Here is a 12,172-nt window from a genome sequence, read left to right on the forward strand (position 1 = left end):
TAGTTATGGAGTTATTAGTTTGACGACGTTATATAACCATAAAACCGTCTATTTTTCGTTGCGGGTATATTGAAAACCATGATGTTTTAGTGGCTGCATTGTCGTATCAACAGAGCCGCACTCAAACTATTTTTGAACGAAAAGCCTAGAATAACTGACTTACGCTCTTTTCAGGCTAATTTTAATGATGAGCATTTTGCTGTTATGGAAGGGAATATTCAGTAAATAGCCTAGCCTATCTGAGCAGATAGGCTGATAGCCTGGTATGGAACGTCTACGGATTAAACTGCTTGAAGCGCTTAATCAATCCATTTGTTGAGCTGTCTTGGTCGGTAGTGTCTTCCTTGAAACGAATCTTCGCCATCAGGCGGTCGCTAAGCACCTTACCGAGCTCAACACCCCATTGGTCAAAAGAATTAATCTGCCAGATGGTACCCTGAACAAATACCTTATGTTCATACATGGCAATCAAGGCGCCAGTGGTCTCCGGTGTAATCTTCTCAGGAACAATCATGCTGTTTGGTCGATTTCCAGGAATCACCTTATGAGGAGCCAATTGCTCAACCTCTGTAGTACTCATGCCTGCAGCATAAAGCTCATCCCGTACTTCTCCCAGTGTTTTACCATGCATCATGGCTTGGCTCTGTGCAAGTGCATTGATAAACAGCCATGTGTGCTGCTCGCCAATAGGGTTATTGGTTGTGGCTGGCACAATAAAATCCACAGGAATCAGTCGCGTTCCTTGGTGCAGCAGCTGGTGGTAGGTATGCTGGTCATTGGTGCCAGTGCCCCCCCATATAACTGAGCCCGTCTGGTAAGGGACAGTACTGCCATCTTTACGGGTACGTTTGCCGTTACTTTCCATATCTACCTGCTGCAGATAACCTGGTAAATCCCGTAGGAAATAGTCATAAGAAATCACAGCGTGGGACTCAGCACCCATAAAGTTCTGGTACCAGACACCAAGCAAGCCTGCAATAACCGGCATGTTTTCAGACATAGGAGCACAACAGAAGTGTTGATCCATGGCTTCAGCACCTTTCAGCAAACGTTCAAAGTTGTTATAACCAACAACCATGGAAATCAGCAGGCCGATGCTTGACCACAGGGAATAACGACCGCCTACCCAATCCCACAGCGGAAGGGTATTCTCCTGGGTGATCCCAAACTGGTAAATAGCCTTCAGGTTGGTCGAGATGGCTATAAAGTGCTTGCTAATATCCTCCTCAGCACAACCTTTTTCAATCATCCAAGCTCTGGCAGCTTGTGCATTCTGCATGGTTTCCAGAGTAACAAAGGATTTCGAGGCAACGATAAACAGCGTTGTTTCCGGATCAATACGGCGTAGAACTTCAGAGAGCTCATTCGGGTCAATATTAGCTACAAAGTGATGCTGAAACCCTTTGACATGGTAAGGCGTCATGGCATTAATGGCAGTTTTCAGACCCAGATAAGAACCACCGATACCAATATTGATAATATTATTGATAGGCTTGCCGGTATGACCTAACCACTGGGCAGAGTGTACCTGCTCAGTCATGGCTTTCATGCTGGCACGGGTGTCTCTGATCATGGGCATAATGTCTTCACCATCCACCATGACCTGGACGTCACCAAAGTTTCTCAATGCCGTATGAAGAACCGCGCGATTTTCGGTGTAATTAATCTTTTCACCATTAAACATGGCTTCGCGGGTGTGGGCTAGGTTTGCCTGTTCTGCCAGATTAACCAGTGATGACATTACATAGTCGTTAACTAGGTGCTTTGAGTAATCAAGCAACAGGCCTGCAGCTTCAATGGTATAGCGATCAAATCGAGTTGGGTCTTCAGCAAACAGGTTTCTCAGGTTGGTGTTTGCCAGTTGCTGTTGCAGGGCAACCAGATCTTTGGATGCTGGTAGGTGGTCCAGAGCAGTAGAGTTATTCACTGTATTGCCTCATTAGATAAGGGTTGACTGTAGGTTGGGTAAGCTAGAATGAGAATATACAACAGATATTTAAAGAGTGAAAATGATTGACTTAATCCAAGTCAAGCTTGATGCAGTTTTTAATTAAAACGCGATGTTCTACTTTTCAGTCGATTTAATAAGGCATGACTGAACCTACTTTCTGCTATTTAAAGCAGTCCACAATGAAGATGGTTTCAGCCAAGAATTGAAAATTTTATCACACTGTTTACTGCTGTTACTGCTGTTACTGCTGTTACTGCTGTTACTGCTGTTACTGCTGTTACTGCTGTTACTGCTGTTACTGCTGTTACTGCTGTTACTGCTTGATCGATGATTTGCTTAAAGAACTCTTCCCGGTAGCCTCGCTCAGCAGGGGCTTACTACCAAAACTATCGGACAGTAAAGCCATCACAATGAAGGTGGTTGGTGAGTGGTTTGGGCATCACAAAGACAAAGTGTGTGGCTCTTTTGATACAACAATGTAGCCGCTACAACACCAAGGGTTTCAATATATCCGGTAACAAAAAAGAGACGGTTTTATGGCAATATAACGTTGTCAAACCAATAATTCCATTGCCCCCTCTCTTGTGAACGCATCCTGAGCCAATACCATCTATTCTTCATTCTTATCACCAGCTCGTGATATTTTGACGCTGCCATTCAGCACCTTGAATCCACTCTCCAACAAGAGCATGGCATTATAAGAGAGCTATATACAGCCAAAAGGCAGCGAAGTGTTGGGCCTTATCCTCCAAGGGTATCTGGATAAGCAGGCCAATGATGAGTCGCAGCAATCGTCTGGAACGAGTAGCGACGGTGAGCAGGGGAATAACATCAGAAAACATACCTCCCGACAACTGACCAGCTTGTTTGGTTCTGTCGCAGTTACAACCAGCGGAAGCAATCCAGCTTGTTTGCGCTGGATGTTCAGTTAAACCTCAATATTGACAAGTACTATGGTGGCATGAGGGGAAAATTGTCAGCGATATGATGGATCGTTCTTATGATCGAACTATTAAATGACATTGTGGAAGTTGCCCAAATATGGTTGGCAAATGACAGGCTATGCAACTGGTAGCGGATACGGCTCAAGACTTTGAGGCTTTTTACGAACAGCAAGGTTGTGATTGAGCAAACAGAAGACTTGGAGATCCCCAGTTTTGACGGTAAGGACTTAGTGATGCGCCAAGAATGGTTGAGGGAAGCAATACGAAAGAACGCGTAAAAGAGTCGGCAGAAGCTACAAACCAAGCTCAGTCCGGGAGAGAAGAAAGATTGCAGACAAATAGCACAGGTAGCCACCGTTTATACGGTAAAACCAAATCCCAGAACGGCAGAATCAGTCACAGATATGGATCGGAAGAGCGACAACGTTGTTAAATTCCGTCCTCCATCCAAACATAAGATAGTGTGTGCCAGTGTAGAAAGAGAGGCGGAAACCGTGATATAAGAAGCTTACGAAGAAGCGCTCAGGCGAGATTAGGAGCAGAAACGGCAGTTGGTCATTGTTATCTATGGGCACCCTATCAGTGGAAACTGCTTACTGTGATTATGGACAGTAATGGTGTTAAGGCAACCATCATCAAGGACTTTATCCATGTATTGGAATATCTGTGGGAAGCCGGTAACTGCTTACACGGCAATGGTGATGAGGTTATTGAACGCTGTATGGTATAATGGTCCATGAAGATACTCATGGAAAAGTCTGACAAGGTGGCTAGGGGAATCCGGCAAAGTGGAAGCAAGAGAGGTTTGATAAAACGGTAGACCATTGATAAGTGTGCAGACTATCTTCAAAAAAACCGTCCGAGGCTAGGCTATGACAAAACGCATGATATTGGCTATCCGATTGCCAGTGGAGTCATTGAGTGAGTTGGGCACCATTTGATCAATGACCGTATGGATCTAGCTTGGGCAAAGTGGAGTTTGCAAGGGGCAGAGGCTGTGTTGAAGCTACGCTAACTGGATTCAAGTGGGATTGGCAGGTGTACTAGGACTTCCATAAGGAATACTCTCGCCTTCGTAATCATGGAGAACTAATGGATGTGGCGTTGTAGCAAGAGGACCACACTTAAACTGATTAACGTGAGTTCGACAAGATAATCCCTTGAGCTGCATAAACTTCAGTCTTTTTATATATATTCATGTTACAGGGAAAGAATGATTTTAGTACTTTATTGGCGGGCAAAGGCTCCGCAGGGGCCATTGGGCACTTCTCAAAAACGCCACTATGCCTAAAGCCATTAAAATTCAAGGGCTGAAGCCAAAATTGAAGCGTCTAACTCACGTTGATCACCGTGATTATGAAAAAGAATGGAGTTAAGGTAACTATAATCATGGACTCTATCCATGTACGTGCGTATCTATGGAAAGTCGATCTTGCTTACACGATACGTGGGATGAGGCTATTGAAAGCTAGGTGGCAGAACGGTCTCTGAAGATACTCAGGGGAGAGTCTGATAAGGTGTACCAAGGAATCCGGCACAATGCGAGCAAGATATGTCTGACAAAACGGAAGGCCATTTATAAGTGTGCAAACTATCTTCAAAAGAACCGTCCCAAACTCTGCTACGACAAGGCGCTGGATGCCGTTTATCTGATTGCCAGTGGAGTCATTTAGGTAGCTTGCTACCATTTGATCCATGACCGTATAGATCTAACCGTGGCAAAGTGGAGTGTGCAATGGGCATAGGCTGTGCTGAAGCTACGCTCACTGGATTCAAGTGGAGATTGGAAGGTGTATTTGAACTTCCATAAGGAATGTTCTCGCCTTCGTAATCATGGAGAACTAATAAATGGGACGTCGTAACAATGGGACCACTCACATTTTCGTTACTGTTTCAGTTGATCAGCAAATATTTCCATTGCTGAAACAAGCTGCTTAAGGAGTGGGTCATCGTTGCATTTTTTTATCTCTAATGCCATCACTTCTATAAAACTGGCTATTTGCTTTGGTGCAGCAGTGATTTGTTGGCAGGCAATGAGAAAGCTTTGAACTGTATCTAGCGTGTTTTCCCTATGTTCCTGAAGTTGGCCTGTAAACAGCTGATTATACCACTTTGGGGGAGCGCTATTTTTCAGTGTTGAGATTGCTTCAGTCAATTCTTCTGGAGCCTGAAACCTAGTTCCGGAAGTAGGCGTTGCTTCGGGATTTTCCAGCAGGCTTTGGATCTGAAGGAACTGTTGAATGACAGTGCTTGCCAGACTTCCAGTCAGCTGTTTCTTTTGCAGTACTTCAATAATGCTTACCCTGCAGCTGGCCAAGGATTTTATAATATGATCGGAGTGGAGTGATTGATTGATAACTGGCTGCAATTCTTCATAAATGCTGCTTAGTCGATTAGGCTGGCCATTTTCAGGCTGTTCAGCATTCATTAGAAGCTCTGATAGTTCTTTTGTTAACTGGGCGGCCACCTTATTGTCGTGAAGGTTGTGGTGATACTGTCTGTCAATTTCTCCACCCTGATTCTTTGCTAACTCTACAGCTTTATAATAGTCTGAAAATTTTGCCAGCAGTGATTGTGTTAACTGCTTATGGGTTGGGCTTGTCTCTGAAAGACTAAAACTACTGATTTCAGAAGATACTCTATCTGTCAGCTCATTAACAAGAAATTCATAAGCACTGATGCCAGAGATAAGGTTCTCTAACTTATGCTTATCACCAATATCCTGTAGCTTTTCAGTTGCTTCACATAACTGTACTTTCACATTACTGTTTATTCGTTTAAATATTTGCAGCAGAGCATTGAACTCATGGGGCTTATTAACCGTATTTAGTGTTTTTTTCAGATTGGTTTGGGAGGTAAATACATGGCCATAAATCTCCAAGAATTGCTTATCAAAGTCTTGGTTTTCGGTGGCTCCCTGAAAGCAGGATATGTATTTCTCAACGTCTTTGAACTTATTGAGTGCGGCTTTTTTAGTAAGTGCCGTTGGTCCATCCAGCAGGAGTTTACGGCATAACAGGTTTAATAGGTGGTACCTGCCAACCGCTCCTTGAGGAGTAAGCTCTGTCAGTAGCTGCCATACTTCGCTGGGGAGTTTTTTATCAAATGCAGCCAGTCTATTGATAGATTTATCAATCTGGATGAGTGTGTCCAGTGGCAGTGTATTGCTCAACACCTCATTCGTCGCTGTGAAAGTGTTCTTAAGCAAACTGATAGCGTCATGACATGCTTTACAGGCTTTATCAGGATTCATTGACAGTAAATTACACTTTTTGCTTGCTACTGATAGGAATGGTCGGAGTGGGACATAGCGCTGATACTCAGATTCCACATAATGAAAGATAGCCTGATTGGTCCGTTTTCTGGCCTCTGTGCTGGTATTCTCCAGTTGCTTTGCGAGCGCTTTTAATTGTTTGGATGTTAAGTCTTCTACCGACAGTTCTTTTTGAGCACTCTTGGCACTGGTTTCTTGAGGTAACGCTGCCTTTACAGATAGTGTTTTACTCGTTGCTGGTATTGCATTTGAGTTTGCTATGTTGCTGTTTAAGGGTTCTACAGGTGATGGTGTCTGAATCTGGTGTTGTAGTTCAGCAGCCTCTTGCTCTAGGCGTTGATCTAATTGTTTCTGCTTTAACTGTGCTGGTTTCAGAGGTTTGGTATATTTGGATATCCGGCGTTTTGCATCCTTCAATACTTTTTCAACTTTAGCAAGCTCTGTACTTGCGGATTTCTGTAACTGTTCTGTAGATTTTTCTACTGCTTTTTTTCTTGTTGAGGTTAATGATTTTTCCAATGCTTTTATCTCTTCCAGTGGAGGCATCAATCCACGAATCATCAGGGCTGATATTTCTGAGGACTGCCGGTAAAGAAAACGGTTATCCATCAGAAGACTATGTATTCTCTGGTTATATAGAGTCATTAATTCATGAACCTGTTTATAAAGATCAGACAGGTGCTTTTTCAGTTTGACTTTGTCACTGATCGATGCTGTGGCAAGGTTGGAGATATCAGAGGAAAGCAGTTGTTCAATGGATGCCGACTCATTTCCCCACGGGTCTACTGGGTATTTAGTGGGTTGTAAAACTCCTTTCTCATAAGGCTGGGCAATGACCTGTCCTTTCAGCTTTCGATGATCATGAGCTGGCTGAGGTGAACTCTTGTGTTCTTGATGGATCTGGCCATTTATATTAAAGAACGGCTCATTCGTTAGATCTTTTTTGATTTGCTCTGAATCCATGACCAGTGTGTCCTTTGCTTTAATTCAGGCGTTTAACCCTTCTGGTTACTGATAATTACTCGGCAGAATGGCCAAATGCTGGATAACGTCTCGTCGGAAAGGACTAACGATGAAGTAGGTAATCTGGTCAAAATAGATGCTTGCTGTGAACAGGTAATTTCAGGTATCTACTGGTCATAGGGCTTTCCGAGAATAGATAGGCCTAAGCAGCAGTGACTCCTGTGTTGTTTTTCTGCCCTTGGGCATTAGCTCCTGCATCCATGCAGTTATTCTGAGGCCAAAAATCGGTCTGGGAAATTTGGTTTTGCTCATTAAATTAAATAGCTGGCTACTTGCCTCGTACAACCAAACCTTTCTCTCAATTTTCAGCATTCCTAGCATGGACACTATTCTCGGTATGACCATTAGAGATAAACTTCAGCTGCGGCGTTCTGCTTCTAGCTTCAGAGACGGTTTTTCTTAATCGGACAAAAAGGTAATTAGTGTGGTCGCCTTGCTACGACGCCACATTCAGTAGTTTTCCATGATTACGAAGGCGAGATCATTACTTATGGAAGTTCCAATACGCCTGCCAATCTCCACTTTACTCCAGAGAGCGTAGCTTCAACACAGCCTATGTCCACATGCAAACTAAACTTTGCCACGGTTAGACTCATACGGTTATTGATCAAATGTCGGCTAGCTCCATCAATGACTCCACTGGCAATCGGATAGCCAGCATCCAGCCCCTTGTCATAGCAGAGCCTATAACGGTTTTTTGGAGATAGCCTGCACACTTATAAATGACTTACAGTTTTGTCAGACCTACCTTGCTAGCACTTGGCCTGATTTCCATGTCCACCTTGTCAGACTCACTGGATACAGTCCATGGTGATGGTTGCCTTAACTCCCTTCTTTGTCATAATGTAGGTGATCGGTTGCCGCTGATGATGGTGCCCATCAATAACAATGACCCCCCTGTCGTTTCTGCTCCTGATTTAGCCTGAGCGTGTACTCGCAAGCTTTTTCTATCGCGGTTTTCTCCTCTCTTTCACTGGCCAGACACTATCTTATTCGCGGCTAGAGGACGGAATTTAACAACGTTGCCGTTCTTCCGATCCATATTCATGACCGATTCTGCCGTTCGATGATTGGGTTTTACTGTATACACGGTGGCTACTTGTGCCATTCGTTTGAGATCTTTCTGCTCTCCCGGACTGATCCCAGTTTGCAGCTTCTGCTGACTCTTTTGCGCGTTCTTCCTAGTTTCTTCCCTCAACCATTTCTAGCGTATCACTAGGACATTACCGTCAAAACTGAGGATATGCAGGTCTTCTGTTTGCTCAATACTAACTGTGCGGTGTTTGTAAAAAGCATCAAAGTTTTGAGTCGTATCAGCTACTAATTGCATAGACTCTCGTGTTCCAATTATACTTGGACAACTCTCTCGATGTCGTTTAATCGTTCGATCATAAGAGCGATCCATTACATCACTGACAATTTTTCCCCTCATGCCATCAGAGTACTTGTCAGTATTTAGGTTTAACTGAGCATCCAGCGGGAACACGCTTGATTGCTTCCGCTGGCTGTAACTGCGACGCCTGACTACGACAGAACAAAACAAGCTGTCAGTTGTTGGGAGGTATTTTTTCTAGCGTGATGTCTATGCTCACCGGCGCTACTCGTTACTGACAATTGCTGCAGCTCATCATTGGCTTGTTTATCCAGATACTATTGGAGGAGAAGGCGCAATGCTTCGTTGCCTTCAGTCCGGATATAGCTCTATATGGTGCCATGCTCTTGTTGGATAGTGGATTTAGGGTACTGAATGCTAACGTCCAAATGATTACGATCAGGTGAGAAGAATGAATAATAGAGGGTATTGGCGTAGGATGCGTTCACAATAGCCGGTTTTATGTAGTTATTAGCTTAACGACATTATATCACCATAAAACCATTTCTGTTTCGTTACTGGATATATCGAAAACCATGATGTTTTAGCGGCTGCATTGTCGTATCAAAAGAGCCGCATCCAACAAGCATTACCAGTAGCATGCAAAACCAACTTGTGTTTTTGCGGGCTACGAGTAACAGACTACAGAATTATCCCCCTGCTCTTTTAGCATCAAACCCTTCTTGTTTCAGATGATCAACCATGGTATCAACATGGTCTCCCTGCAGCTCAATATTACCATCTTTAACAGCACCGCCACCGCTACACCGCTTCTTCAGCTGTTTAGCAAAGGCTTTTAAATCGTGTCTGCCCAATGGCAATCCACTGATGACAGTAACAACCTTTCCTCCTCGCCCTTTTTCTTCTGATCGAACACGGACAACGCCGTATCCGACTCTTTCTTCAGTGACTTTTTCTTTCTTAATGCGTCCAATCTCAGTGGAGTAGACTAACTTGCTTTCAGAGTTACGTGGATAGTTGCTCATGAATGGCACCTTGTTCAGAAAGCCATCTTTTTAACGTCCGTACTGTCTATTGTCGAGCAAAACAAAAAAATGACATTAAAAGTTGGATTTTGTAGCGTTCGTAGTATTAAGGTGGGATACGAGATCAGGCACCTTCGGTTAAAATATTATTTTTAGCTGCTTAGGATAAGGACTTAGCAAGGGAACTACGCCCTATGTAGTTATTGGTATTGGTTTGGCGACGTTATATAACCATAAAACCGTTTCTTTTTCGTTATCTGATATACCGAAAACCATGATGTTTTAGCCGCTGCATTGTCGTATCAAAAGAGTCGAACCAATATCAATTTGATGACACGAAGGAGAAAGGAGACCGCAGTGACTAATACAGTTAAACGACAAGGCATTTTCACACCAATCTACAAATTTAACTTCCCTTTATGCTTGCAAGAAATCACAGGTAAACACATTGAATGGAACTTGATGGAGAAAAGCTCTATGCCCCCTATTGTGGCTGTGGTGTATATGTCGCTTACAGGTAATGAAGAGCTGTGCGAACCAAAGTACTGGGTTCCTTAGTACTTTATTCTGTTTGTCGATGATTAACGCCAAAGAACCTTTAACCTATTGATAATATATTCTTTGATCCTTGTTGGCGTTGCGGATTTCGGCGTCGACTAAGTTTCATATGACCTTGCCTAGAATAGTCCGTTCAACTGTGTTAAGAGCGTAACCGCTCCTAACCTAGTCACCAGTAAATCTAAGGACTATCCGTCTCTCTATCACGGCCTCAGCGTACTTTTCACAATCCTTTGCGCGATGTTCGGCTTTTTTAGAGGTTATTAAAGTTTAAAACACCTGACTTACCAATGGTTACAGCGTAAATAACTGGAGTTTGACGGGATAATCCCTTGCGTTACATTGGCTTAATCCTTTTTGTACATATTCATGTTACAGGAAAATAGTGATTTGAGTACTTTAGTGGCTGGCAAAGGCTCTGAAGGGGCATTAGGCACTTTTCAAAAACATTACTATGACTCAAGTTCTTAAAATACAAGGCTGTAGCCAAAATTGAAGCGCCGCACTCACGTTGAATATCTGTGGAAAGCCTGTCACTGCTTACACAACAAGGTGGATGAGGCTATTGAAAGCTGGGTGGCAGAACGGTCCTCGAAGATACGAAGAGTAGAGTCTGACAAGGTGGCCTTGGGAATCCGTCAAAGTGCTAGCAAGAGAGGTCTGACAAAACTGGAGGCCATTGATTAAGTGTGCAGACTATCTTCAAACAAACCGTTTCAGGCTCTGCTATGACAAGGCCCTAGATTCTGGCTATCCGATTGCCAGTGGGGTCATCGAGAGAGCTTGCCGCCATTTGATCAATGGCCGTATGGATATAGCCGTGGCAAAGTGGAGTTTACAAGGGACAGAGGCTGTGTTGAAGCTACGTCCACTGGATTCAAGTGGAGATTGGCAGGCGTACGGGAACTTCCATAAGGAATGCTCTAGCCTTCGTAATCATGGGGAACTAATGAATGTGGCATCATAGCAAGGGAACCACACCCTAATGATTTCATGGGGTATTACGCGATAATGGCTTTCTATATCTATTATAGACGTTGGGTGTGGTTCTTTTGCTACGACAATGCAGATGAACACTCAAGATTTCCTCAGATCTTCAAGTATCAAGGTGCTTAATGATAGCGTATAAATGATCACGAGCTGGTGAGAAGAATGAATAATCGTGAGTATTGACATAGGATGCATTCACAATAAACGGTGTCATGTTATTATTGGTTTGACGACGGTATATTACCATAAAACTGTTTATTTTTCGTTACCTGATATATCGAAAACCATGATGTTCTAGCGGCTGCATTGGCGTATCAAAAGAACTACGCCCATAAACGTTAACCATTTTTCCTATTGTCTTCGTTCATAGTTGTTTTGTGTTAGATTATTCATAGTACTAAATCCATAACCTGATTTCCATCTAACCTAAGCATGCTTCTCGTCTGAACTTACGACACATGGTTTCCTCGAAGTAGGAGGTACGTCATGGGCAAGAATAAAATTAAGTTTCAGGAAGGCAGAGCCTTGTGGAGTTCTTTCAGCAATATGACCAAGCACAACAATGTCTAGACTAGGTTTTCAAATGGAGGTGGCCGAATGGGTTTTAATGTCCTCTGTGTTTCAGCCGGTAGTATTGCACCATAAAACCACGTGATCTCTACCAGTGCAACCGCTGCCGGCGCCAGACATCATCAACCAGTGGCACCATTTTGGCAGCTGCAAGCTACTTTTTACCACTTGGTTTCTAGGCATGTTTTTAATGACTCAGACCAAGAATGTCATATCGTCCCTAGAGCTCTGGAGACAGCTGGGAATCTCTTATAATGCTGTAGCGTTTGAATCACAAGCTTATGCTGGTAATGAAAGAACTGAATGACAGCCGTTCCCTGCATGGACATGTGCAGATGGATGATTCCTACTGAGGTGGTGAAAAACATGGAGGCAAACTGGGAATAGGTCATGAAAACAAGCACAACTTTGTTGTTGCCGCCGTGCAATCCAACGAGAAAAATCACTAATTGTATATACGTTTCAGCATGGTAACCAGTTTCCGGAAAAATGAGCTGGAACTCT

General features: G+C 43.4%; 1 protein-coding gene across 1 annotated transcript; it reads right to left on the reverse strand.

The window, feature by feature from the left end:
• Nucleotides 1-274: 274 nt before the first annotated feature.
• Nucleotides 275-1,279, reverse strand: LOC311329318 (glucose-6-phosphate isomerase-like; the record flags this gene model as incomplete). Its single annotated transcript, XM_084463178.1, has 1 exon — nucleotides 275-1,279. The coding sequence occupies one exon, from the start codon at nucleotides 1,277-1,279 to the stop codon at nucleotides 275-277; it is 1,005 nt and encodes a 334-aa protein (XP_084319304.1).
• Nucleotides 1,280-12,172: the final 10,893 nt, after the last annotated feature.

This window comes from Borostomias antarcticus (genome assembly GCF_949987555.1).
Source record: "Borostomias antarcticus genome assembly, contig: scaffold_77, whole genome shotgun sequence".
In the NCBI taxonomy this organism is placed as follows: domain Eukaryota; kingdom Metazoa; phylum Chordata; class Actinopteri; order Stomiiformes; family Stomiidae; genus Borostomias; species Borostomias antarcticus.